Source organism: Falco naumanni, chromosome 2, assembly GCF_017639655.2.
Source record: "Falco naumanni isolate bFalNau1 chromosome 2, bFalNau1.pat, whole genome shotgun sequence".
In the NCBI taxonomy this organism is placed as follows: domain Eukaryota; kingdom Metazoa; phylum Chordata; class Aves; order Falconiformes; family Falconidae; genus Falco; species Falco naumanni.
Window position 1 is genome coordinate 83,237,813 of NC_054055.1, and position 24,621 is coordinate 83,262,433.

A 24,621-nucleotide genomic window follows, 5' to 3' on the forward strand; every position below is an offset into this window, starting at 1 on the left:
ATGTTGTGTGTTAGTTTAGAATCTGAAACAATAAACCGGTGTGGGATGCTTAGAAAATGGAGGGGAGGTTTGGCTCTTCTGAGGGCTACCAGTGACTGACACATGAGTGCAAGCTAGGGCTGGAGTAGGAACTGTAGGAGCACATCATGTAAATAGCTGTGGTTGCTACCAGGGTTCCTTCCTAAATAGCTCATAGGTATTGTTTGGTTTTAAAAAAAAAGCAAGCAAGCTACTTGGAGAAGGTGTATGCACGAGGTAACATTAACAACAGAGTGAGGGGGAAAAACTTCTAATCTTATCAAAGCTGCTATCCTTATCTGTGTTCCTGTCCATGTGGTAGGACTGGTCAGCAACTAAATACTAGTTCAGGATTTGAAGGTATGTGTTCCATTCTATAAATTTTCTGGACTACCAGGCTTCCCCCCACGCCCCCACCCCAGTTTCTTATTTTTGGTCACATCCTGTTTTGTTTGTGGGTATGGAGCTGTCCCTGTGATTAGCTTTTCTTAAGGGCACTGCCTGGTTTACTGAAGGTGTTCATTCACTTGGGATTTGCTGGTTTCGTGTCGTCATCCCCCTCCTCCCCCCATCACAGAAGAAGGGTTTACTAATTTGGAGGAATTTCAATCAATTTAATTAACTGTCAGTTAACAAGCTTTTAATTACTGGCTGCGGTATTGAGAGAAACACACAGGAGCTTAGGCAGAACACCGCAGCAGTGGCAGGCGGGGGATGGGGTCAGCGCATGCTGGTTCCTGCCTGGCCGCAGCCCCTCTGGAGCCCTACCTCAGCCCAGCCTGGGCTGCTGCTCTGCTCCCACCCCTGCTCTCTCCTCGTGCTTCAGCCCGCTCTTTGTTTCTTCTGGCTTCTCACACCTCCCACTCAGACCTTTTATTGTCTCTTGTAGGTTTTTTTGGTGTTTACTGCCCTGTTATTCACAGAGGTTTTGTGAAGTCCTCTGGTTCAGAGGTGCCACACATGCACACACACACAACCCCCACCACTCTTTTGTGAATTTGCTCTTTTTCTTGTTTTGGCCTTTGCCAGTCTGTCTTTTTCACTACCCTGTTTGAAGACTTGGCCGTTTGCTGTTGTCGGTAATGTTGGGGTAAATTGATTACAGGCGAAATACAGCTGGAGTTCAGCGCAGCGTACTGTTTTGTTCCTTGCTTATCCCTTTGTGTGTTACAACATAAAAGAAACCTCTACCCTGGTTCTGTTGTATTTAATAAGTTCCCCTATAGAGTATAGTTTGTAACAACTTTTGAGGAATTACGGGCTGTATTTGCCAAGAGTTGAAGCTATTCACAGCTTCAGGGCATGGTAATCTTGAGTTACAAATGCTGGCCTGAGGACTGAGGGCACATGTGCCAAGATACGCAACAATCTTCGGAGAAAAAAAAAATTAATATCTGTACTGGTTTTGTTTTATAAAAATAATTTATATTTGGAAACCTTTTTCTTTTTAGGTCTTCCATATAGTACCAACTACTGTAAAAAATTGGTTTCTTCAGTGATATAAAAACTGATGGGGAGAGACAGTCTTTTTATGAAATTGGGTATCTTCTAGGCTAGTATTTAGAAATGTTATGTTGTAGAGCTTTAGAGCTGGTCATGCTGTGGTAACAGTTTTTTTGCTGCTAGGAAGGCAGGTTCATATCCTGAATCAAATCTGTAATCCTCATGTGACATTGCAGCAACTTGATTTCCCCTTGGTCTCAGCACTGTTCTTCACTATCACCTTTGCCTCTTGCAACCTGAGTGCTGTATTTGCCCAAGAGAAGTAGCTCCTCTGAAGAGTCTCATGTCAGATGAAGAGGATTCTACCCTTTTTTTTTTTTTTTTTTTTTTTTTTTTTTTTCTGAAATTGTGATTACTCTGCCTAGTAACAAGCCTGGACCTGCGGTTCCTGTATGTGCTTTGTTTTCACAGTTTGTTGGCTGTATTCTTGATCCACTGGCCAAAAAAATTAATACAATATTAATACAATCGGTCTAGTTCTGATGTTACTTGTAGCAAGTAGAAACTGCTAAACTTGAGGGTACTGGCTTTACTGAGATAATGCCGATTTCAGGATTTGCATCATCTGTCTTAGAAGATTTGTCCTTCTTCTGTATCAATTAGTATGGAATTCCTGAGTTGTGCACCACCCCACATTAGCCACACATACACTTTGTAGATACTGAGTGGCAGTTGTGTATAGTTTTGGTTTGCCCTTCCTGTTATTAATGAGGATCTTTCTTACAGGGAAGGTAAGAGGTCCTTACTGTGCCAAGTGGACTAGATTCTGGTTTAGGATTCCTACAGATTGAATTTCCCTCTGCAGTTGTCTGGGGCTTTGACAGTTTAAGGTATTTTGTTCCTTTCATAGTTGGATGGAATCTGTCTTTTCATGTGTTAATAGGGAGTTAATTGATGTTCACTTAGACCTTTGTGTGTAGGAAAAGCTGAACCTATTGAAGAAGGGCCCAGTTCCCAACAGAGTTCAGAGGTTTTAAGGACTACAGTGGGGTAACACTTAAATTTTTTGGCGATGTGTTATGTTATTACTTGTTTGTGTAAATGGTGATCTTGGTAGCTGTCAGTTCTCTGAAGTGGTATTGGGAGTAGAAAGGAACAGTTCTGTTTGTGTAAGGTAGCATGTTAAATTGTTCCTCCATTATTGAGATGTAGATTGTTTTTCATTTGATCTGGAGGCTTTTGCACAAAGGCTAACCCGGAAGAGTGTTCTGAGGTCAGGTGGTTTGCTTGGGTTGTTACAGTAATGGAATTTATTCTATCCATATGAACTGTTCCTGAAAAGGATGGCTGGCACGTTTCATGTCCAGGACTTAAAAGAAATCGCTTGTGAAAACAAGCAAGTTCTAGGCTTTTCTTTCTTAAGCCTGTTGTCTGGGCAGGTAAGCAAATTTTTTTTTTCCTTTCCATCTGATACTATGCTGATACTATATTTCAGTGTCCAAGTCCATTCTTCAACAGATTTTAACCACTCAGAGTGGTCAAAGTCCAACTCAAAGATCAGTTATTGGCAAAGGTCTTGTAACTTAGAGTGTTGGGTGATACTGAGAACATGTTATAGTAATGAGGGATATGTGTATACAAGAAGTGGAATGAAATTTTTGAACTTTTAGAAGCAGAAAATAGGATGGAAGCTTTAGTAAAATTTCTTATAAGTTTTTTGTGCTTACTAATTTTATTATGTGTAAATAATAAATTTTTATATTAAAATCATTTTCCAGACTGGAGACCACAAATCAGATTTCATTGGTATTAGCAGGCAAATGGTTTTATATCATTTTTATCATGTAAAGTTCATCAGTATTTTAGGACCTTGAAGATAAATTTGCAGTTAAAAGACAGCAAAACAAAGAAAATAGTCTGCAGATTAAATGGCTGTTATGTTTGTGCAGTATTTACATTTATACTTTAACATATACTGTATACTTACAGTAAGTTAAAGTTCCGTCAATGTTTTCAGTAAAATCCATGGGCCATTGTAACTATCCTCAAAATTTAATTTGGCATAGAACTTCTCAGACTTTTGGTATATGTATTTTTTGCAAAAACTCTTAAAAATGGGTTATGACAGATAGGTCATTGTCTGCTTTCACCATTCTTTGATTCCAGTATTCATTGTTGGCAACACATGGCACTTTCATGTCAATGATTGTGCTCAAGTAAGCACAAGCGTTACCTGAATAATATTGTTTGTGGTAACAGAAGATTTAAATGGATTCCAGCATAATGATTTTTTATGGCATTTGAAAGATGATTTAATAAAGTACATCTCAAGAATGCTGTAAAGTTCAAAGCTTTAGGCTCAAGTTCAATGCTAAAGGTTCAAAGGTTTAAAAAAACCTGTTGAGAGCTTTAATTATTATTTTTTTTCTGCTTAATATGATGCAGTTTATTCTGTTTTAAAAACCTGCTTACCGGGAAATAACAAATAGGCTTTCCAAACTGACTGTAATAGGTACAAAACATAGGATATATAAAAACTATGAATTTCTCTGTGCTATGAGACCATTTTATTTCTCTAATTAGTTGTTTATGAATGAAGATTTATGCAACAGAGTGATTTAAGCAGCTAAATCTTACTTCTCTATGGTAAATGGATACTAAGGTACTGTAGCTAATAAGAAAAAAGTACAACAATACAGGTACAGTGGGATGTCTTAGAAAGCATGTGGATGTGCAAAACATGTACAGTGTACTTGTACCTGTTGAGATTTGTGAGCTCTAGCTTAGCATGAGTCCAGAACTGACCCTCTGGAGCGTATCAGCCCCGTTTTCTTGACACTCTGTTTCTGGGAGTATTAGCATATGCACAGCTTGTGTTTAACTGAGCTAATAAATCCTCAAGACTCAGGGTCACTGTGACTTTCAAGCGACCTTACATGGAGCTAGCTCACGTCCATCATGGTTTATTAATTCAGGTATTGACTGGGAGAGACTATACTGTATCATCGTACCCTGAAGCAGCATAGCTGTTTTGCCTATACTGCATTTAAGCTAATAAATTCTGCTAGGCCTGAACTGACTCAATATTGTTGAAGATGCATATGCAACCTGCATAAACAGCCCACGGATTTGCAAGTTTGACTTGTTATCTCAAAGTCACAGATGCATAACTCATCCCCTTCCTGTAGTGGTGTCCACGCCCCTCCCAGCCTCAGTTTCTTGTCTTTCTGTGCCTACTGCAGTACTCTGGAAAAATGAGAATATGGTTGTGCAGCACGAGACACACTGAACAGGTTGTTTGACCAGAAGAGATCTGTGAGCAAAGGGAGGTCAGGCTCAGAGCTAATGTTTGCTTCGCCCTTCAAGGAAGGTGTGGCAAGTAGTACATCTTGTGCAACTAACTGTGCTTCAGATTATTTTCAGGGTCTGGACAGTGGTGCATTCAGCCTGAGAGTCATGTGTTGTCATGTTAAAACATGGTATTGATTTTGTTGTGCAGACAGGAGGGGTGTTCTAAAGAATCCGCAGAATGGGTCAGGGCGCTGCTAATTCAGCTGACCCGTGTGAGCATTATGTTTTATTTTTTATCCTAGTAGTATTTGATGTAGACAGATATTTAATCTTTTTTTTTTTAACTTGTGAGGAAAGGAAATATAGTTCATTCTTTTAACTGTTTCTTCCAGTGCTTTTATAAAGCTGTGTTTTGCAGGGAGGGTACGAATTGTTATCAGTTCCTCTACTTCTGTGGAGTGGGCCTGTTTAATATATATATGCAAGCTTATTGTTGCTCTTGCACCTTAGAGCAAGAAAAATGGGCAGAATTCAGTAAGGTTCTGTTCTTACTCCAGCTGATCATCATTTCACAGTTAGTTACCAAAGAAAGAAAACAGATCTCATGCTAAGTGTGCAGGAGTGAGATAGTACAGGGTAGTTGTTGGAACAAATTTGAGGTCAAGCCTTTTAACACCTGAGAAGGTTCATCCGAGTGCTTTACATGCAAGTAACTATGAGTGTAAGTACTTAAACAATCTTTGCTCTGTCAAGCAGCAGGAGCAATCCATTATCCACCAGCTGGTTACTGCAAGGCTTTATAGATTGGTGTCAGTCCCTCAAAATACACTGCGACAGTAAAGGAAATTGTATATTACTATGTGGTTCTTGCAATTGGCATCACCTGGAATTTTCAGAGAAAATTCGGAGTGGGAAACTCCCTCAGAACTTCATTTGAAAGTCATGCAGGTGTACTGTTTCCGAGTCTGTATCTCCTGCTTTCTGATAAAATTTCAAAATTCACAGACTGGATTAGGTGACCAAATTTCTTATGCAGTTTTTGGCAAGTATGAATTTTAGGTGTTTTTTGTTCCTTGTTCATCACCAGATAATAAAGAGCGGAAATGTAATACTGTTTTCTAAACAGTTGGGTGAGGAGGTTAAAGTAGTAAACTTATATAAATACCTGTCTTGGTGAAGAGGAATTGTCATTTAAATATAATGACAAGTGTGTGAATATTGTGAAAGAAAATTTCTCGGATAACCTTTCATTGTGATAGGATTCAAATTGCTTCATAGGCAAAACTGTCTTTGCATAGGTTCTTTACGGGGATATGTTACCTTTGTCAGTTTGGGGTGTTTTACAGAGAAAGGCCTAAGTTGCTGTTTGTAAAATTTTGCAGTATTTTCAGCCTATTGTACAATCTGAGACAAGTTAGACAAGTTAAAACCTTATTCCTAGAGCAGTGACTTCAATGTTGCTAGAAACAAGTTTGAGCTCAGTTGCACTGGTTTTATCACTAATGTCTGAGTTTTGTGGAATGAAAGGGGGGGGATATATTTTAAGGGCACTAGTTTCACAGGCTCAGGAGTATTGCAACTGCGCAAGCAGAAAAGGAAAAATGTGCTTTTTAAAGCATTACAACCTTAACAGACGTATTTTGTGAATATGTGGAAATAACAAGTTTAGTTTAAAACTTTGTTGGTTCTTAGCATGAAATCCTGAAAGGGCTGTTAAAGAACACGTTCTGTGGCGGGGTTGTTTCATTCCTGAACTAGGACATGCACACCTGTTTTACAAAACTTGCTTTATAATGTGTCAGAAAAAAAGAAAATGCTCCATGACTTCTGGTAATAATTGCAAAGAGACGCATGTGCAGAAGCGGAACCAACCAACATTGTTCTCACTGAACCAGAAAACAAGCTTTGTTAAGGTCATTGTTCAGCATTCTGACATTACTGCTACAGGATTTCCTAGTTGGACTGAACTGGTGTCATCCTTAAAAATTGCTAGATAGTTTTCTGTTACTCAGGGAGCGTCTCCACTGCACACTCTAGATACCTTTTGTCCTAGAGTTTGGTGTGCTGTGGAGGGAGCTTTCAGTACTCATGTCATCTCAGTACAGCAGCATATAATGTAGCTTGTGCTATTTTACATAAGAAAAACTAAGTAACCTGTGCTGCATGCCACAGCTACTGCAACTAAAACGCTGTCACTCACTGAGCTATGTGACATTGTAGAATAAATTTCATCAGAGTAGATTGGTATTTTAGATGCTGGTTTTGCCTAGGTTGTCTAGACTTGAGATGGGCAAAGTAGACTTTCCTTTCTAGCATTAGTGAGCAACTGGTTTCATATCGGCTATGCAAAGCCCAGCAGTTCAAGACCAAAGCAAACAAACTACTAACTACATTTTGTCTCTGTGAGAAGCATCTTGAGCAGTTTCCTCTTCTGAGTGCCTTTGGGCACTCTGTTTCTGCCTGTTAGTGTGCCACAGCAGCAGTGTAATGGGATTATTTAACCCTTCCTAGGATAGAAGCTAGGGACTGTTTGTCTAGACCAGCTGAATCTGTTATGATTGGATTTCCATTGTGTCTTTCAAATTCCAGACTTTCTCCTGTAAAATTGAGGTTCTTTGTTGATACCAGAAAGTAAATTTCCCTGTCATTATGTTCAAGTAAAGGCTAAGCCACAGAAGAAAAGACATTTCAAACAAAAAGAAAATTGCAATTATTAGAATGATCAGCAACAGAAGTAACTTTTAATTTTTCAGGATCAAGTAACATTCTTCTCTTGATCACATTCAATTGCCTTTGAGGTCCATTATTTGGTGTAATGTCATTAAATGAGTTTTTAGTATCCCCGTACTAAAATGTAAAGGACTGTGAAGTCTAACCTTTAGTAAACCTGTTCTGCCTAAGTGAATTTTGGTCAAAATTTTAAAGAGATGTTAAAGTTTGGTGTAAAAATTTTCTGAATTTATTAACATTGATAATAATGCTCTTGGCACATTCTGAGATACACGTTGCAGGTATTGTCCTGGCCAAAGGCTGCAGAGAAAACATAAACACATACATGCACACACAGAGCACTGCAGCAAAAAAAATAATGCTGAGAAACAAACAAATAAACCAACACCAAAACAAAAAAAAAAACACACCCTATGGGATTAACCTTCAAGAAGAAGAAAATCCAATGATTTAAACTGAACTACTTGCAGGTCCTAGCTTTTTCTAAAGCTTTTTGCTGGACTTCAAACCAATAAACACAGTGCTCCGTTACAGTTTTGTGGATTAAAGAACCTCTGGTTTAATGAGAAAACTGTGTTTAAATGTACTGTAGTTTTACAATACAGTTATCGATGCGTGCTGTGTAGTAGACCATTGGTGTAGTCATCAGCTCAGAATGGCTCGTTAGGTGTAGGGAAGAGAATGGTCATCCACAGAATCTGGATAAAAGGGCGCTTAGCCCTGGATGTACCGTAATTATTTTAGGGTGTCATGCTTTTTTTCTCTTTTTTTCTTAGGCCTGAACTGTAATAATCATTAATCAGATCAATGGCATAAAACTGGCTAAACGTAAAGCTCAGCTTTCTGCAGCTGAATAAATGCAGCCACCTTTTGTAGTCGGTTGCTGATTACTACCAGATCAAAGTAGGAGCTCTGTTGCCATCTAGTGAGAAGCCTGTAGGTAAGCATGTTGACTTGGAGTTGCATAAACATAGGAAATTACAGAGAGAGAAGAGCAATAGGACCTCACTGATAAGTTCATTTTTCAATTTTCATTTGAATTTCAGTTAAATAGATCAGTGTAAAGCTACTGCACGTTAAGCATTTCCTGATAATCCTGTGAAGGCTAATGTTCTTACCTTTCTGACTTCTTTACTTTTTGGGAGGAGGACAGCAATGTTACAGGCAGTTGTGATTTGACATGTTGTCAAACACTTCAAGCCAGCGCTGCTGTTGAGATGAGAAACGCTGCTGTGATCTGGCCATTTATTTCTATTGCTGTGCTACTGTGCTCATAATTGCTTGTGCAGATACCCAGAACTAGCCAGAACTAGTCTGGTTGAAAAGTAGCTCTAAGAGGAAAGGAAAAAAGATTGTTTGCAGAAGGATCAATTCCTTGATTCTGTTTATTGTACAGTTGGACTAGCATAAAGGAGAGAGATGGTGCAGGAAGGGAGAATGAATTGGCTGAAAAGGGAACAATTGCTGCTTTTAATGGGGCTGCCGGTTTTAAGTGTTCATCAGTTAGCTTTTACTACAAGAAAAAACAACTGTGTAACTTTATGAAATGATGACCTTCCAGTCATCTCAGTAAAGACCACTGTGACCTTACAGATTAGTGTTTTGCCAGTTCAGTGCTCCAGCCAGCATGTAGTGTTCTTTTACCAAATGCACACTTTGTGTCTAATTGTGGGGGGTGGGGGGGGTTCTTTTATTATTTTTTTTAAGAAATTTCACAGCATATTCTGATGATAGCTGTACATACCCTTGCACTTCCATCTGTTAAAGAATTCATTGCATCACAAAGTGTTTGAAATCATGGTTTGTAATGTAAGAGCATGTGGTCTGTGGTGATTGGGAAGGTATAGGCTTCAGACTGTTATGCAGTGCTGCACAACAGGTGGAAACATGGGATTTAATATAATAAGGTTATCAGTAGTGAACCCACTTGCATAATTTGATTGATCACATCTTGAGAGTCAGTGACTGTTTTCAATTTCCTTTCATTAATTATTGAAAACAGAGCAATCTTAGCAGAAAAGAAAAGTGTTTCAGATTTTACAGCAGAGGTTCCAAAATGTGTTCAGCAGCAACTCAATTTCTGTTTGGAAGTCCAAACTTGTGACACAGAGAATTCTCCTTATTCCTTTTGAAATTAATTTAATGGAGTTTATAACACTACTTCTGATTATTGTGTGCCTACTTGAGTTTATGAAACACTTCTGAAACTGCTAGAGAGAACTACTCTTTTGAAAAAATGCAGACTGTAAATCTGAAATAAAATAATCCAGGAAGTGTTGTTTTCACTTTTCTGTGTTCCCCCTGATCTTCCTCTGTTCCCCTACTTCACTGAACCTGCTATTGAGTATAAAGTGAGAGGACGTAGAATGCAGAAAATCTTAGAGGAGAGATATCCAATCTTTGTTCCTACTTGAAAGAGAGTTTTTTTTTCATTGTGGTGGGCGGTTTGTAAAAAGTTGCTAAGAATTATCATTTATTTAAATGAAATTATTTGCTTTTCATTATCTTCAATAGGCAGCTGTTAATATTCTTTCAGACATTCTTAAACATTTTTATTAGTTCAAGTTGATTCATTTCCATGAATTCACTCACACCATCTTATTTACAAAGCATTGCTTATTTGTATGCCAATAAAAATGAGAAAATGAATAAAGGAGGGAGAGTTTGCTTTTATGGACACAACCGTGCAAGCCAACTTACAACGTCTGTCAGATACGTGATTCTGGACAAGTCTGGTGGATGTATCAGAAGTCATGAGAGAAAATGAAAGTGGTTTTTCACACCCAATTTCAGTGTTCTTCTTAGCTGATGGAGTGTGAACTGAGGAAGGAAAATTGCCTTTTATGCCTCCCAAGACGCCCAGCTCCAGCTAAAAAAGCTATTAACATGTTTATATTCATGTCCAAACACTGAGAAAGAATAGACAATAGAAGTTATTCAGAATTTAGCAAACATCTATAAAGTCTGATTCCACAAAATGGAGACTTGCATAGGTTTCTGCATGGGGGGCTCAGAAATGGATGCTGATGGTTGAGTATTAGCTGGAACAGCATTTTGTTTTCTTTGCGTCATCGTTTCCTTTCCAAATGCTACAATAGCATTTAAACAAAAGATACTGACTGGAGATGGATTATCTCACATTGTCATTGTAATTGTTGATTACCATGGTGTTTTTATCAAGGGCCACTCAGGCTATATGCATTTGTTTCTTTTTGGTATGTGTTTTAAGCATGTTTGTTAAGGTACATATTGATTATATGATAAAAGATTTGGTGATGATGGAGACGCTTCACAGAAAAAGGTGTGTACTTGTGTTTGTACTTGCGTCTTGCAACATCCTGAGCAGCTCCAAGTGCTGGCTTTCATAGTCTTGTTTGCTTTCTCCTTCCATATTCCTTTCTTTTAATCTATCTTCTATACTTGGGGTTGCTCACTGAGACATTGCACATGTGAAGGTTGCATGACACCGAGCCAGCAGGGAAAAAAAATGCATGTTGTTTTTTTTTACCGCCTTAACACTGAAATGGTTTGGTGTGTGGTGTGACATGCTCCAGGCTGCTGCACAGTGAACCAGAGGGCAGGAATGTGTGTGGGATGAAGGGAGAAACAGCCAGCAGTTAAATCAGCTTGGCTAGGGCAGAGCGTTAGCCACCCCAGAGTGTGTGGGAGGGGAGGCAGGAAAGCTTTTACTACTTGTTGAGGCAAGGAGTCATTAACTGGCCAAGTGTATCTGTGTGATGAGGAGTTGGTCACATATCCCAGCAAGGCAGGCAGTGCAGTTTTAATGAAATGAAGAGAAAGAACAATGCTCTGTTGTGGGAAAAAAAAATAAAGAAATCATTGGGGCAGAAACATCACTGTGGTTCTGTTTCATTACTAGTGTCAATTTAGGATGTTCCCAGCTCCAGCTGCTCGTCCTTGTTACAGTATGCTGGCTGTACTGAGAGCTTTTATGGCTTTCTGGCTGTATTATTAGAATAATAAGGCCTAAAAGTAATTTTTCACAGAAGAGCCAGAATGAACAAACAGAGAGGGTATAGGGAAACTAGTATTAGCAAATAGGGAAACTAGTATAGGAAAGCTAGTATTGCCCTGAAAGTTCACCTGGGCTTGGAAGTGTGACCTTAGGTGCCATATGATTTGTCAAACTGGAGTTTGCTGTTGTGCAGGATGTGTTGTGTGCTTGCTACGTGCTGTCTTGAGGCAGAGGTGTATAGCAGTGTGCTCAGCTTGAAGGAAACCAGCTCCTTTGGAGCCCCTTGAAGCGTGGTGTCTAGTGTGGCGTTGGCCACTAGAAAATGGAGCAAATCTGTATTAAATGTAATTGGCAAGTTTTTGGTAATGGGAGGCTGCAGGTGTGGCTTCTATGGGAAGAGACTCGGGGTTGCCCTGTGCTGGACACAGCCTGTTCCAGATGGCTCCAACAGATCAAAGCTGAACCCTTCAGCCGTGTGTATGTTACTTCTGTGAAAATATATTTAAGGAAAGGTAGGAAATGCTGAAGTGAGGCATAGGGAGTGTGGAACAAAATGAGGGAATACCAGGATCGGGGAAGGAGGAGGTGCACCATGGCAGAGTAGATATCCCTTGCAGCCTGTGGAGGACCCATGCTGGAGCAGCAGAAAGGTGTGAGAAGGATGGAGCAGCAGAGAGAAACCACCATGTACTGAGCATAACCCCCACCCTTTGCACCACTCAGAGTTGGGGGGTAGAGGACTCTGGAATTAAAGAGTGAAATTGAACCTGGAAAAGGCAGGGGGGGAGGAAATTTGTTGGTTTATCCTTTTGGTTCCCTTTACCCAAATCAGTAAGTAGTAAGTATTTATTTTAATAGGCAATAAATTAACTTTGTCAAGTAAGGCTATTTTGCCCACAATAGTGACTGTTAAGCAATCTCCCTGTCTTTATCTCAACCCATGACCTTTTTTTTGTATTTCGAGCCCTCACCTTGCTGATAGCAGAGAGTGGGTAAGAGCCTGGGTGGGAGTTTAGCAGCTAGCCAAGGCTAATTAATCCACAAGACAAAAAACAATGTGTTTGTGCAATGAAATAGTGGGTGCTGAGGTCTCAGTGTCTGCCTTATACCTGCTTCAGGGGTTACTTTGAACTAGGACTAGTCTGGCATTGTGGCCTGTTCGAGACTGGAGTGCATCAGGCACATTTCCTAAGCACACCATTCAGTTTAGTTGTATCTGGAAGAATTCCAGTTGGAGTGGTCAACAGCTTCTCCATGATGCACGCCAAAGGATGGTGGGCGAGAATGACATAACCAAATGAAAAAAACATACTGATTTCCTTTTAAAACTTAGTACCACCACATCTATTTAAATTGTATGTGATCATATTCTCACTATACAAAGTATGCAGAAGCATGTTAAGCAAGAAGTTTACTACTGATGTAGATACTTCCTTTCAAAATACTGTCATACCCAAGCTGTGGCTGGAGAACTAATCCTTTAAAGGAATGAGCCTGGAAAATCAGAATGCTGTATATTTAAAAATGACATATGTTTTCCATCTTGCTAAGAAACTTCGATGCCGTCCTTCCCTAAAAAAGGTGTGGCTGCTGCAGTCTGTGAATGTTGCTTTTCAGATGTTAAAATGGTGCTATAATCCAGGCTGCTAGAGAGCATCTGATTCTTCCATGCTGTAGGATACAATAAGCATACTTTCAAAATATATTCAGTATGCTTGAGATGTTTTTAAAACTTCAATATCAGATTCTGAAAGGAAATTAGGTGTTTGCCAGAATTGTCAAAAGATGTGTAGGGTATTAGGTAGTTAACTCCCATGGAAATTTTAAGTGATGCTCATGTTTTATATTTTCTATCAAAGACTGACATATCCTTCTTTATGATTATTTAGAGCAGTTATCTTTTCAGTGCTTCCAGCAATTCATTTTCAGTGTTGCTATCCAAACACAAGGTTGTGTTTTCTCTGTGTGGTGATTATCACTGGGAATTCTCTTTCCATCTTAGAACTTTTGTAGTTGTTACAGAAATTTGAACTTTCATGCCATTTTAAAAACTTCGGTGACTCTCTCTAAATAATTAGCCCTGTATAAAATGTAAACTTGAACATGTCTGCAGTTGCTAAAAAAACACCTCAAAGTTTTGGGTTTTTTTGATTTGACTGAAATTCAGGAATGTTTATTGGTAACAGTAATGTAAAATGGCAGCTTTTAAATGCTCTTCAAATTATGATGTAAAGAATCAGACTGTGTGCTAAGCAATTTAAATGAAACACCACATCATTGTCCCTGTTTCTGGTTGTATAAGAATACCTTTCATGTAGTTGACAGAGAAACTTTTAAAGCTTGTTTTAAACCTTGCTGTTCTATTTATTATTGCTGTTGTCATTAATGTTTAATTTTGAAAGAATTCATTTGACAGAGAAGGCTTAAGAAATGGACCAGAAAGTCACTTCTTCAGCCATATCAAAAAGAGAAAAATGAATAGATGAGGTGTTCAAAAGGGATTCAAATATAAAGTAAAATAGTCCAGCAATTAAAAGATAAGTTTGTTTTAGATTCTAAGAACTTGTCTTGCATTAGGGTGTGTTCTTTTAGCGAAGTTTTGTTCACTTGTGAAGGAGACGATTCTAAATGTGAGATACATAACCATTAATAAATGGTCCATGTCACCTCTTGCTGCTTAAAGCCAACTTACTCTATTGGCAGGTTCTAGAGTTGTCCTGAAGCTCTTTTAGGTGTTTGGAATGTGAAAGGTTTATTTTGATATGCAATGTGCGGGACCCTTATTACTACATGACATGGGTAAAATACTCAGCAGAGGTTTAGAAAACTTAACAGAAGTAGCCTGTAATTCATACAATGTTATATTTAGTCTGTTAAGTTCCAAGTAATATGGTGTCTCACAAGATAATAATGGGATTTTTCTTAGGAAACCTTCAGTCACCTGCTTCCAGCCAAAATTTGCTTGGTTTTATGTTGTATTCAGAACTGGAACAGTATCTGTAGGCACTTGAGGGGTTTTTTACCTCTTGAGGAACATGTGGAGGTGAAATGTAATTCAGTCTGGTAAAAGCATTAGGTAAAGGATTGAGTAGATTATGATGTCAGTTTTTAAAGTGAAAACAATGAAAAATATGTGCCATCTCTGCCTTTTCTACTCATTTCCCTTTCTTTTTTACTGGTCTTAAACATGACATACTTTGACATTTGGGTCACAGTCCCAATGGACATCAGAATCTGTCATGTCTTTTCTGCCCTTTGGCTTTGTTGGATCAATGGGGTATGTACTCCTCTGTCTCTTTATACCTAGTTTTATTCTTCCTTAATAGGTCTACTGTTAAGCAAGTCTCTTGTTTTTTTAAAATAGGAGCTTATTCTACTCTTAGCCCCAAGACCCCTGAGTCATAAAAAACCTTGTTCTGTGACTTCTGTGCATTTGTTTTCCTGTTTGGAGATTTTATTTTCCACTTTGTTTCTCCTTCCTCTGCTTCTGTTGCTCAGTCTGTGAGCAATTGTTTCACATATGCAGTATTACACAAAGGAACAAGGTAAATGGCAGCATATATTTTCTTCCTCACATTTTTACTTCCCTTAAAAATACAAATAAAGCCCACAAGAAGTTAATAAATATTATTTTATTTTTTTATTATTTATAATTTATTTATAATTTATTTAATTATTTATTTAATTATTTATTTATTAATATATATATTAAATAAATAATATAAACTATTTTGAACACAGTTTTTACCTTTAAATAAAGCAGAACTTTTCCCTGGTTTTCTATTGGATTTTCACTTTGCTTTCCATTTAAAATAGTGTCTGATACCATGGTGAAATGTGGTAGCATTAAGGTTTTAATACAGTAAGAGATAAAAGTGCAGTGTTTTCTGGAGATCATAATCATTTCACACAATTTTCTGTTCTCTTATGCTATTCATCGGTATGCTTACTTGTGGTCCTACTTAGGAAAGGCTGGATGTGTACTTCAGTGAAAAACAAAGGGAACCTGACTGCTTAGAAAAGTGACGGTAATCATTTAGTGTCAAATCAATGCCTAAGCGTGATAGAAGGAAACATTACAATTTGGTTTTAGTAGTTACTCTGCATGAAGGTGGTGTAAAACCTGGTATGTGAGTATTCTCAGTAGTGAAAGACATACTGCTGTTTTCTTACTTGATAGAATTTCATCTCTGTATAAAGGACAGATTTTACATGAGTCTTTATCTAAATTTCATCTGCATCAGTGAAAGGCAGTTATTTGCTTCTTTTTGCTGCTCTGTTTGTACTTCCTAAGATGACATTACGTAGTGGTTTCTAAGGGGTTGCTCAGATCATTTTACTTTTAAATTGCGTTTGCAAGGATGTGAGGGAGAAAGCACAATTGTAATATGGAAGTTCCAGCAAAAAAATCTGCACTTTGTGATTCTCAGTTTTTTTCCTTGGATTAAAATTCAGTCATTTCCAAATTTTGAGCATTTCTTCCGAATTTATAGATGAGTAAAAGATCAAAAGTCTAGCATGAATCTGAGTAACCTGTTAATTGCTTCACATGAAAGAATGTTCATCTTGCTCCCTGTATTTCTGAACATTACTGATTCATGTTAGAAGTGTAATAGGGCATATAGGAAAATAGTGCATTTTAAATTTCTTTCTAGTGTAGCACAGCAATATGGTAAGCATTCTCAAACCAGGAGATCATATTCATATTTTCCCATAAATACTTATGTAGGTCATTCTTTAGTATGAACAATTATGTAGAAAGGGAATAGAAAAGTAAAATGTCTACTTCAGAATACAGACTGGTATTTTCCTCTTTTCTCAAATTATCATCAAGGCTATTCATTCAGGATTTTGCCATTTTTCGAGAATACTAGTGGTAAGTTAAAGGGGAAAAAACAAGTTTAAGGATGATTAAATAACAAAAATGCCAAATAATTTGAACAAAGAAGCAAATTAGTTCAGTATGGTTTGGTTTTTTGTGTTTCTATACTAGCAAAAGGATTGATTTGTGATCAGAAAAAGTATGTGGTTTGGTTAACAACAAAATTTCTCAAGCTTTGAGAGATGTCACAGTGGTTTCTGCTCTTTCTTTATTCACAACTGTTTTTGCTTTTCTCCCTCTTCTCTACAACAGAGATGCAAGCTAATATATGCTGGTTAAAACTTATGCCAGTGTTGTTTCTTACGTTGTGATTTTTTTAAAAAAAAAAAAGAAGTCATTATTAAAGAAGTAAACTGCAAGAATTTTAAACGTAAGAAAAAAATATCATGTTGAGGGTGGTCAGATACCAGTATAGGTTTCCTAGACAGGCTGTAGTAGAGTCTCCATTCTTGGAGACATTCAAAACCCAACTGGATGTCATCCTGGGCAACCTGCTTTAGTTGACCTTGCTTTGAGCAGAGGGCTCAGACTTAAGAGACATTCAGGTTTTAATACTTCTGTAGTGTGGTGAAGAGCCTGTCTTCTTGGATTATTTGGAGGTAATTTCACAGTGATGTTGGATATTTAGGATGAAAATAGTGTGTAGCCTGCATATGTGCATTAAAGGAACTTACTACTGTACAGGTCTTCAGTAATAATCTGCAGATTATGACCAAGGAGAATTTTTTATTAATGGGTCATATCAAGAAAGCCTGTTAAATGTTGTGTCAATTATATTTTGAGATCTATGTGAGTTTTTTAACTTATTATCCTTCAGAACTTAAGTGTGAAATTAATTAAATAATCTTATCTCAATGTTCTTTATAAAGATTATTGGAAATTTCAGAAGTACATTTTTCCAAACATTGTGTTCTTATTCTTTTCAGGTTTGAGGGTGTTTTGGTTTTTTGGTGTTACTTTTTGTTGTTGTTGTTCAACAGCTTTAATATATAGCTTACGTACTACCTTAATATCTTCCACAGATCTGAAGAGAGAAGCCAGTATTTGTCACATGCTGAAGCATCCTCATATTGTTGAACTATTGGAGACATACAGCTCAGATGGAATGCTTTATATGGTCTTTGAGTTGTAAGTTTCTCTTCTTGATTTTACCTTTCTTTGTTGTCATTTGCTAAATAAAAACCTAATTGTATGTCCGCTTTCACCTGCTTGTTTTGTAGCTCCGAAGTCCAGTGCTATGAAAATATTTATTTCTGGCAAGTAGAGGTTGTCCCAAATAAATAAATAATAAAAAAAAGTTGTCACAGTGGTTAAGTGGCTAACATCAGGCTGATTCTTCATAGCATGCTTTCTAAGGGCAGACATGCTGTTCATTGATGGCTGCTGTATCCCTAACAGGATATGTGAGAATGAGTTAAAAATTTGCTGATAGTCATCATCTTTGGGTAACTGATGACATTCTATTCCAGTTGTGAAGTTTTGTTTGGTTTTTTTTTTCCAGACTCTTGTTTCTTTAGCACTGCTTTTCTTTTATTAGATAAGAGAGTAAAACTTATTGGAGTATTTAAGTAGTATTGTAAATTGTTATACCTGCTTACATCATATGGAAAGAGGTACTTGTCTAAAAGATGTGTTTTGGAAGCTTGAAGAGTTTAGTTACCATTGGCATTTCAGCAGTAGACAGGTATTTATAATAGCGAGAAACGAAAGGGGGGGACAGTCTCTAAGTTGACAGGTTTCTTCTTTGAGGGAAAATAATTAGTCCTTCTTGAGTTAGGTGTTTTAGTTAACTGGGAGGCACAAAACCAGACATACAGAATGCTAATTTGTGCATCTTCTATATTTGATTTTCCTTCTCTGCATCTACCAGTTCTTTTTATGTTCCTCATATATGCATTCATAGTGTGTCTGGGCATATGTATTTATACCTCTTTAATTTCTCTGATCTTTCTGTATTATGTTTTCTGATGCATTTGGCCTACTTATGTTAGAGCAAGCGGTATCATGCCAGTGTGTTAGGTGTTAGGTCAAATTGGCATGTCCACTAGAGCCAAGTATTTCACTTGAGATATGACTTAAAAAATAATTCTCACATGTATGTTTTACCATTGAGGTAGAGAAGAAGTTAGGTGGTAACAGCAAAAAACATTATGTAAAGCTGAAAATTGTTCCTTGAAAGTTTTCTGGGTTTGGGTTGTTGGTTTTTTTTTTTTGGTTGGTTGGGGCGGAAGGGGGAGTTAATAAGCTTATGGTTGTGGGAAATAATTGTTTTATGATTTTCTTTCTCATTTAGTTTGGAAAAGATTTTTTTGATTCAGTACTGATTTTGTGTTTTTATTTTGTAAATCCCAAAGCACGGACCAAGGGACTTCAGTTATCCTATTATGAAATAATTACGTACACCTTGGGGAGACATACTGTGATAATTAACAAGATTTTGAAATGGAAAAAAGATTTTGCTTCTATTTTTGCTGTGCTGTTAGCTCAGAAATATGAGACAAAAGCAGTAATTATTTTTTAATGACAAGCCTATTATGATTTATGTTAGTATACATCAAAAGCAAGTTTGAGCCATTAGGATTACTACACAAGTACTGTACCTGACTTCAGGCCACATAAAAGAAGGAGATATGAGGCTAAATTATTTGAAGGATAATAATTCTTTACTATCTCATGTGTCCTCGTCTCCCTTGTATACTAGAAGACATCACTCTTTTTCAACAAACAGTGACAGAAAATGAGACAGTAGGAATACCTGTACTCAAAATGTAGCAGCAAATGGAAGAGTTGTGGGTGCAATGTGTTATGCTGGAGGGGATGCTTTGGTAAAGTGATTCAACAGAAGACTGATGTTTGCTGTGGAGAAGGACTGAATTGTCTGAGTTCGATTGGCTTAGTGGCATACTATATAATTGTGACCATACTAAAAAATTTGTAGTTAGTAGAAAAGCATCTATGTATTTGTAGGTAACTTATTTTCCCTTGTACTGCTTTTTGTTCATTATGCTTTGCAACAAAGTTCTGTCTACAGTAATAAAATATATATTTTTTAGGGTCTAGTTGTTCTGAAATCACAGAAATGGGGAAGACAACATAGATCTGCAAATTACATCTAAGCCCAGCTAGTGATGGGCTATTTGTGGATCGACAGATGCTTTGCATGAAAATTAATTCAGGTCCAGCACAAGGAATACACAGAATACCCAAACCTAAAACTTTTTCCCATCAGTTGCACATAAGTGATACATAGGTTTACTACTGTTTCATAAGCTGTGAGCTACATGGAGCAGCTGCTAAAATAATCCTGAATATCTTGCCAAATTAATTTTTATGAAAAAGTACAAGTTAAATAAGCAAATGTAGCATATATGGGATAACAAGAGGTTGTACCACTCAGGAAACAGTACAATCTGTGCCCAATTTTGAAAACTTTTGCTGAAGTAAACATTTAAATAATCAAATCACAATTCATAGAAGCGCTGATGAACATGAACAGTAGTAATGAAGTTTAACACCAAAAAAATAGCTATGTTTTTAATCACTGCTTATACACATATTCAAGCACTCTTTAGAATGGAGCCAGTGGGTTGCCATTAGCTGTATGGTGCTGCTGTAATAAACTGCATAGAAGCAGCTGGTTGTAATAGATTAAGTGCATGTGTAGAGTGAGAAGCAGACCCTGTTCCTGAAAAATCTTACTCTTAAAGTAAAACTATTATTTTTTAAGTATTTAGATGTTATTACATCATAAATGAGAGAGTATGTGCCTCTGCCAAATGATTTCCCAAACACCCACCCCCCAGCTGCTCCCCAGAAGGCTAATGGACTCTTCCATCAGTGAAGAGAAGAGATCCTTTGGAGGTTATAGGGAGACCATGCATCTGAGATAGGGCCAGCTGTAGTCTTTATCATACAGTCACAATGAATGTTCTTTCCCATTTTGTGGTGGTATTTGCTGGCAGCTGTATGTAGAATCATAGAATCAACTATTTTGGAAAAAATCTTTAAGATTGTTGAGTCCAACAATTAACCTAGCACTGTCGTGTCCACCGCTAAACCATGTTCCTAAGCGTGGCACCTACACCTCTTCTAAATACCTCCAGATGACTCAAGCCCTTCCCTGGGCAGCCTCTTCCAGTGCCTGACAACCATTTTGGTGAAGAAATTCTTCCTGTTATCCAATCTAAACCTCCCCTGGTACAACTTGAGGGCATTTCCTCTTGTCCTGTCACTTGGTAGACTGACAACCCACCTCACTACAACCTCCTTTCAGGTAGTTGTAGAGAGGTGTCCCCTGCCTGACCTTCTTTTCTCCAGGCTGAACAACCCTAGTTCCCTCAGCTGCTCCTCATAAGACTTGTGCTCCAGACCCTTCACCAGCTTCATTGCCCTTCTCTGGACACGCTCCATCCAGCACCTCAATGTCTTTCTTGTAGTGAGGGGCCCAAAACTGAACACAGTATTTAAGGTGCAGGTACAGGGGGACAATCACTCCCCTCGTCCTGCTGGCCGCACTGTTTCTGATACAAGCCAGGATGCTGTTGGTCTTCTTGGCCACCTGGGCACACTGCTGGCTCATGTTCAGCTGGCTGTTGACCAACACCCCAAGGCCCTTTCCCACCAGGCAGCTTGCCAGCCGCTCTGCACCAAGCCTGTAGCGCTGCGTGGGGTTGTTGTGACCCAAGTGCAGGACCCAGCACTGAGCCTTCTTGAACCTCACACACTCAGCCTTGGCCTATCAATCCATTCTGTCCTCTGAAGAGCCTTCCTGCCTTCAGGCAGATCAACGCTCACCCCTACAACTTGGTGTCATCTGCAAACTTACTGTGTGCACTTGATACCCTCGTCCAGATCATTGATAAAGATATTAAACAGAACTGGTCCCAACCCAATACCAAGCCCTGGGGAACACCACTTGGTGACTGGCCACCAACTGGATTTAACTCTGTTCACCATCACTCTTTGGGGCCAACCATCCAGACAGTTTTTAACCAAGTGAACATAATGACATCCAAGCCATAAGCAGGCAGTTCCTCCAGGAGAGTATTGTGGGAAATGGTATCAAAGGCTTTACTTGAAGTCTAGCTAGACAGCTTCCATAGTCTTTCCATCGTCTACTAAATGGGCCACTTTGTCATAGAAGGAGATCAGGTTAGTCAAGGAGGACCTGCCTTTCATAAACCCATGCTGGCTTGGCCTGATCACTTGGTTGTCTTGTATATGCCGCGTAGTGGTATTTAAGATGACCTGCTCCATAACCTTCCGTGGCACCAAGGTCAGGCTTACAGGCCTATAGTCCCCTGGATCCTTCTTCCAGCCCTTCTTATAGATGGGTGTCATATTTACTAAATTCCAGTCAGCTGGGACCTCCCTTGGTTAGCCAGGACTGCTGATAAATGATTTTGAGTGGCTCAGTGAACACTTCTGTCAGCTCCTTTAGTACCCTTTTGTGGATCCCATCCAGCCCCATAGACTTGCTGTGTGTCAGAGTAGAGCAACAGGTCACTAACCATTTCCTCCTGGACCGTGGGGACTTCATTCTGCTTCTAGTCCCAGTCTTCCAGCTCAGGGGGCTGGGTACCCTGAGGGTAACTGGTCTTACTGTTAATGACTGAAGCAAAGAAGGCATTAAGTTCTTCAACCTTTGTCAGTTATGTTTCCCCCTGCATCTATTAAAGGGTGGAGATTCTCCATAGCCCTCCTTTTGTTCCTCATGTATTTATAGAAATGGGGTTTATTGTCTTTTGTTATCAGTAGCCAGGTTAAGTTGTAGTTAAGCTTTGCTGGTTTTAATTTTTTCCCTGCATAATCTCATGACGTTCTTGTAGTCCTCCTGAGTTGCTCGCCTCTTCTTCCATTTTTTTTCTGAGTTCCAGCCAGAGCTCTCTGTTCAGCCAGGCTGGTCATCTTCCCCACCGGCTCATCTTTCAGCACATGGGGATGGCCTGCACCTTCAAGATTTCCTTGTAGAACATCCAGCCTTCCTGGCCTCCTTTGCCATTCAGGAGTACCTCCCAAAGGACCCTGTCAACCAGGCATTTAGGCCAAAATCTGCCCTCCAGAAGTCCAAGGTAGCAGTTCTGCTGATCCCACTCCTTCTCCAATAATTGAAAACTATCATTTTGTGATCGCTGTGTCCAAGACAGCCTCCAGCTATCATGTAACCCACAAGTCCTTCTCTGTTCCTGAACAACAGGTCCGGCGGGACACCTTCCCTAGCTGGCTCGCTCACCAGCTGTGTCAGGATGTTACCTTCCAGACACAAGTGATCCATCATTAGTCTGGAGTTTCACTGTGACCTTTACATAACACAAGCATGTAGTCAATAGAAGTACATCAAACAGATAGATTGTACAGTGTCAGAACAGATGAAAGCAGTATGTTCTTATGTATGTGCCTTGCAAAGAACACAATAATATGGAAAACTCTCCTGCTGTTTAAAAATTCCCATTTATGAAATGGGATGCTATCTGGTTTCTTTTGTATTTGTCCAATAATGTTCTATGCTATACAGTGCTGTCCCTGTCACATGATATTTGCTTGGTAGTTTATGCATGGCGGGGGAAACTGGTTTCACATAGAATGCTGTTTTCCATTTAGTATATAACTATCACACTTTTATATTCTATTGCTTATTGCACTTTTTTTTCTAATGACCATTGGTCTTTATGAGAATAATTTGAGAAGGGTCAACTACTTGCAATATTTCTAAAATAAAGCAAATACTCTGTGTAAAACGTTGTTTATAGATACTTCAAACTTAGAGTACATTATATGCAGTTTATCCTCAGTATAATCAAAGAATGTGTACTGAGAGATTCATGCTGGAGAGCTCAAATACATGAGTGATGAGTGAATTGCAGATACCGTAATATCTGGTCTTTTGTGGAATATTGTCTCACCTCTATACATAGGCAGATTTGCTTTTCTTAGTGCATTCAAAGAGAGGTTTATTTCATAGAGAAGAGACATCAGAAGAACTGATCTTATTTAGAATGACCAGTTAGGCTATATATATGTAGTTATATACATATAACTCTGCTGTTTAACCAAGCTAACATGTAAAAATCCCTTAGTTTTAAAAATCTCAAATTCATAAAAGCAGTAGCTTAAAGTGATTGCAGTTACTTAGGTTTACTTAAGCATAAGCTGGTGAGCATTTAAATGACAGTTTGTACATTCAGTCATGTGGCTTAGTTGTGTTAAGAAAAAAAGAAGGGGAAAATACGGATGCTATCTATTTATTCTGCTTTGCTTCAGTACTGTAAAATAGCACAGCTTCTTAGTTTATGGAGTGAAAACTTTTTTCTACTTATTTTACTTAATCATGTTAGGATTCCTGGGCTGCACCAATAGAAGTGTGGCCAGCAGGTCGAGGGAGGGGATTCTCCCCTTCTGCTCCACTCTTGTGAGATCCCACCTGAACAGTCATCATCAAATCCATAGCTCTCCAATTTAGAAAGAAGGATGTTGAGGGGAACATGTCAAAGGCCTTACACAAGTCCAGATCTGTAGCTCTTCCCTCGTCCTCTGACGTAGTCACTCCATTATAGAAGGCCACTAGACTGGTCAGGAAGGATTTGCCCTTGGTGAAGCCATGCTGGCTGTCTCAAATCACCTCCCTGTCCTCCACGTGCCCTAGCTCAGCTTCTAGGAGGATGTGTTCCATGATCTTCCCAGGCAGAGATGTGAGGCTGGCAAGTCAGTAGTTCCCAGGGCCCTCCTTTCTACTCTTTTTTTTAAATGGGTGCAATGTTTTCCTCTTCCCATTCACCAGGAACTTGACCTGACTGCCATGACTTTTCAAATATCGTGGAGAATTGCTTGGCAACTACATTAGCTAATTTTCTCAGGACTCTGGGATGTGTCTTATCAGGTCCCATAGACTTAGGTATATTCAGGTTCATCAGGTGGTCACAAACCTGATCTTCTCTTACAGTGGGAGGGACTTTGCCTCCCCCAGTCCCTGCCTTGCAGTCCGTCCACTCAAGAGATGTGGGAAGAGAGGTTCCCAGTGAAGACTGAGGCAAAAAAATTGTTGACTACCTCAGCCTTCTCCTTGTCTTGTTGTTACGGGGTTGCAAGTCCTGCTCACCAGCAGGGGAATATACTGTCTATCACCTTCCTTTTCTGGCTGACATACCTGTAGAAGCCCTTATTATTCTTTGCATCCATTGCCAAATTCAGCTCCATTCTTAGGGCAACCAAATTCTACCAAGTGTTAAATACTCTGATATCAAACATTTTGCCATAAAGACAAATGGTTTTGACTTGTTAAAAC

General features: G+C 38.7%; 1 protein-coding gene across 20 annotated transcripts in view; it reads left to right on the top strand.

Moving 5' to 3' along the window:
* CASK (calcium/calmodulin dependent serine protein kinase) overlaps positions 1-24,621 on the top strand; it is a 226,463-nt gene that overhangs the window by 72,285 nt on the left and 129,557 nt on the right. For all 20 annotated transcript variants that reach the window (XM_040585277.1, XM_040585276.1, XM_040585280.1 and 17 more), the window contains exon 3: positions 17,363-17,468. In XM_040585277.1, the coding sequence (XP_040441211.1) occupies positions 17,363-17,468 (106 nt within the window). The remainder of the gene's footprint in view (positions 1-17,362; positions 17,469-24,621) is intronic.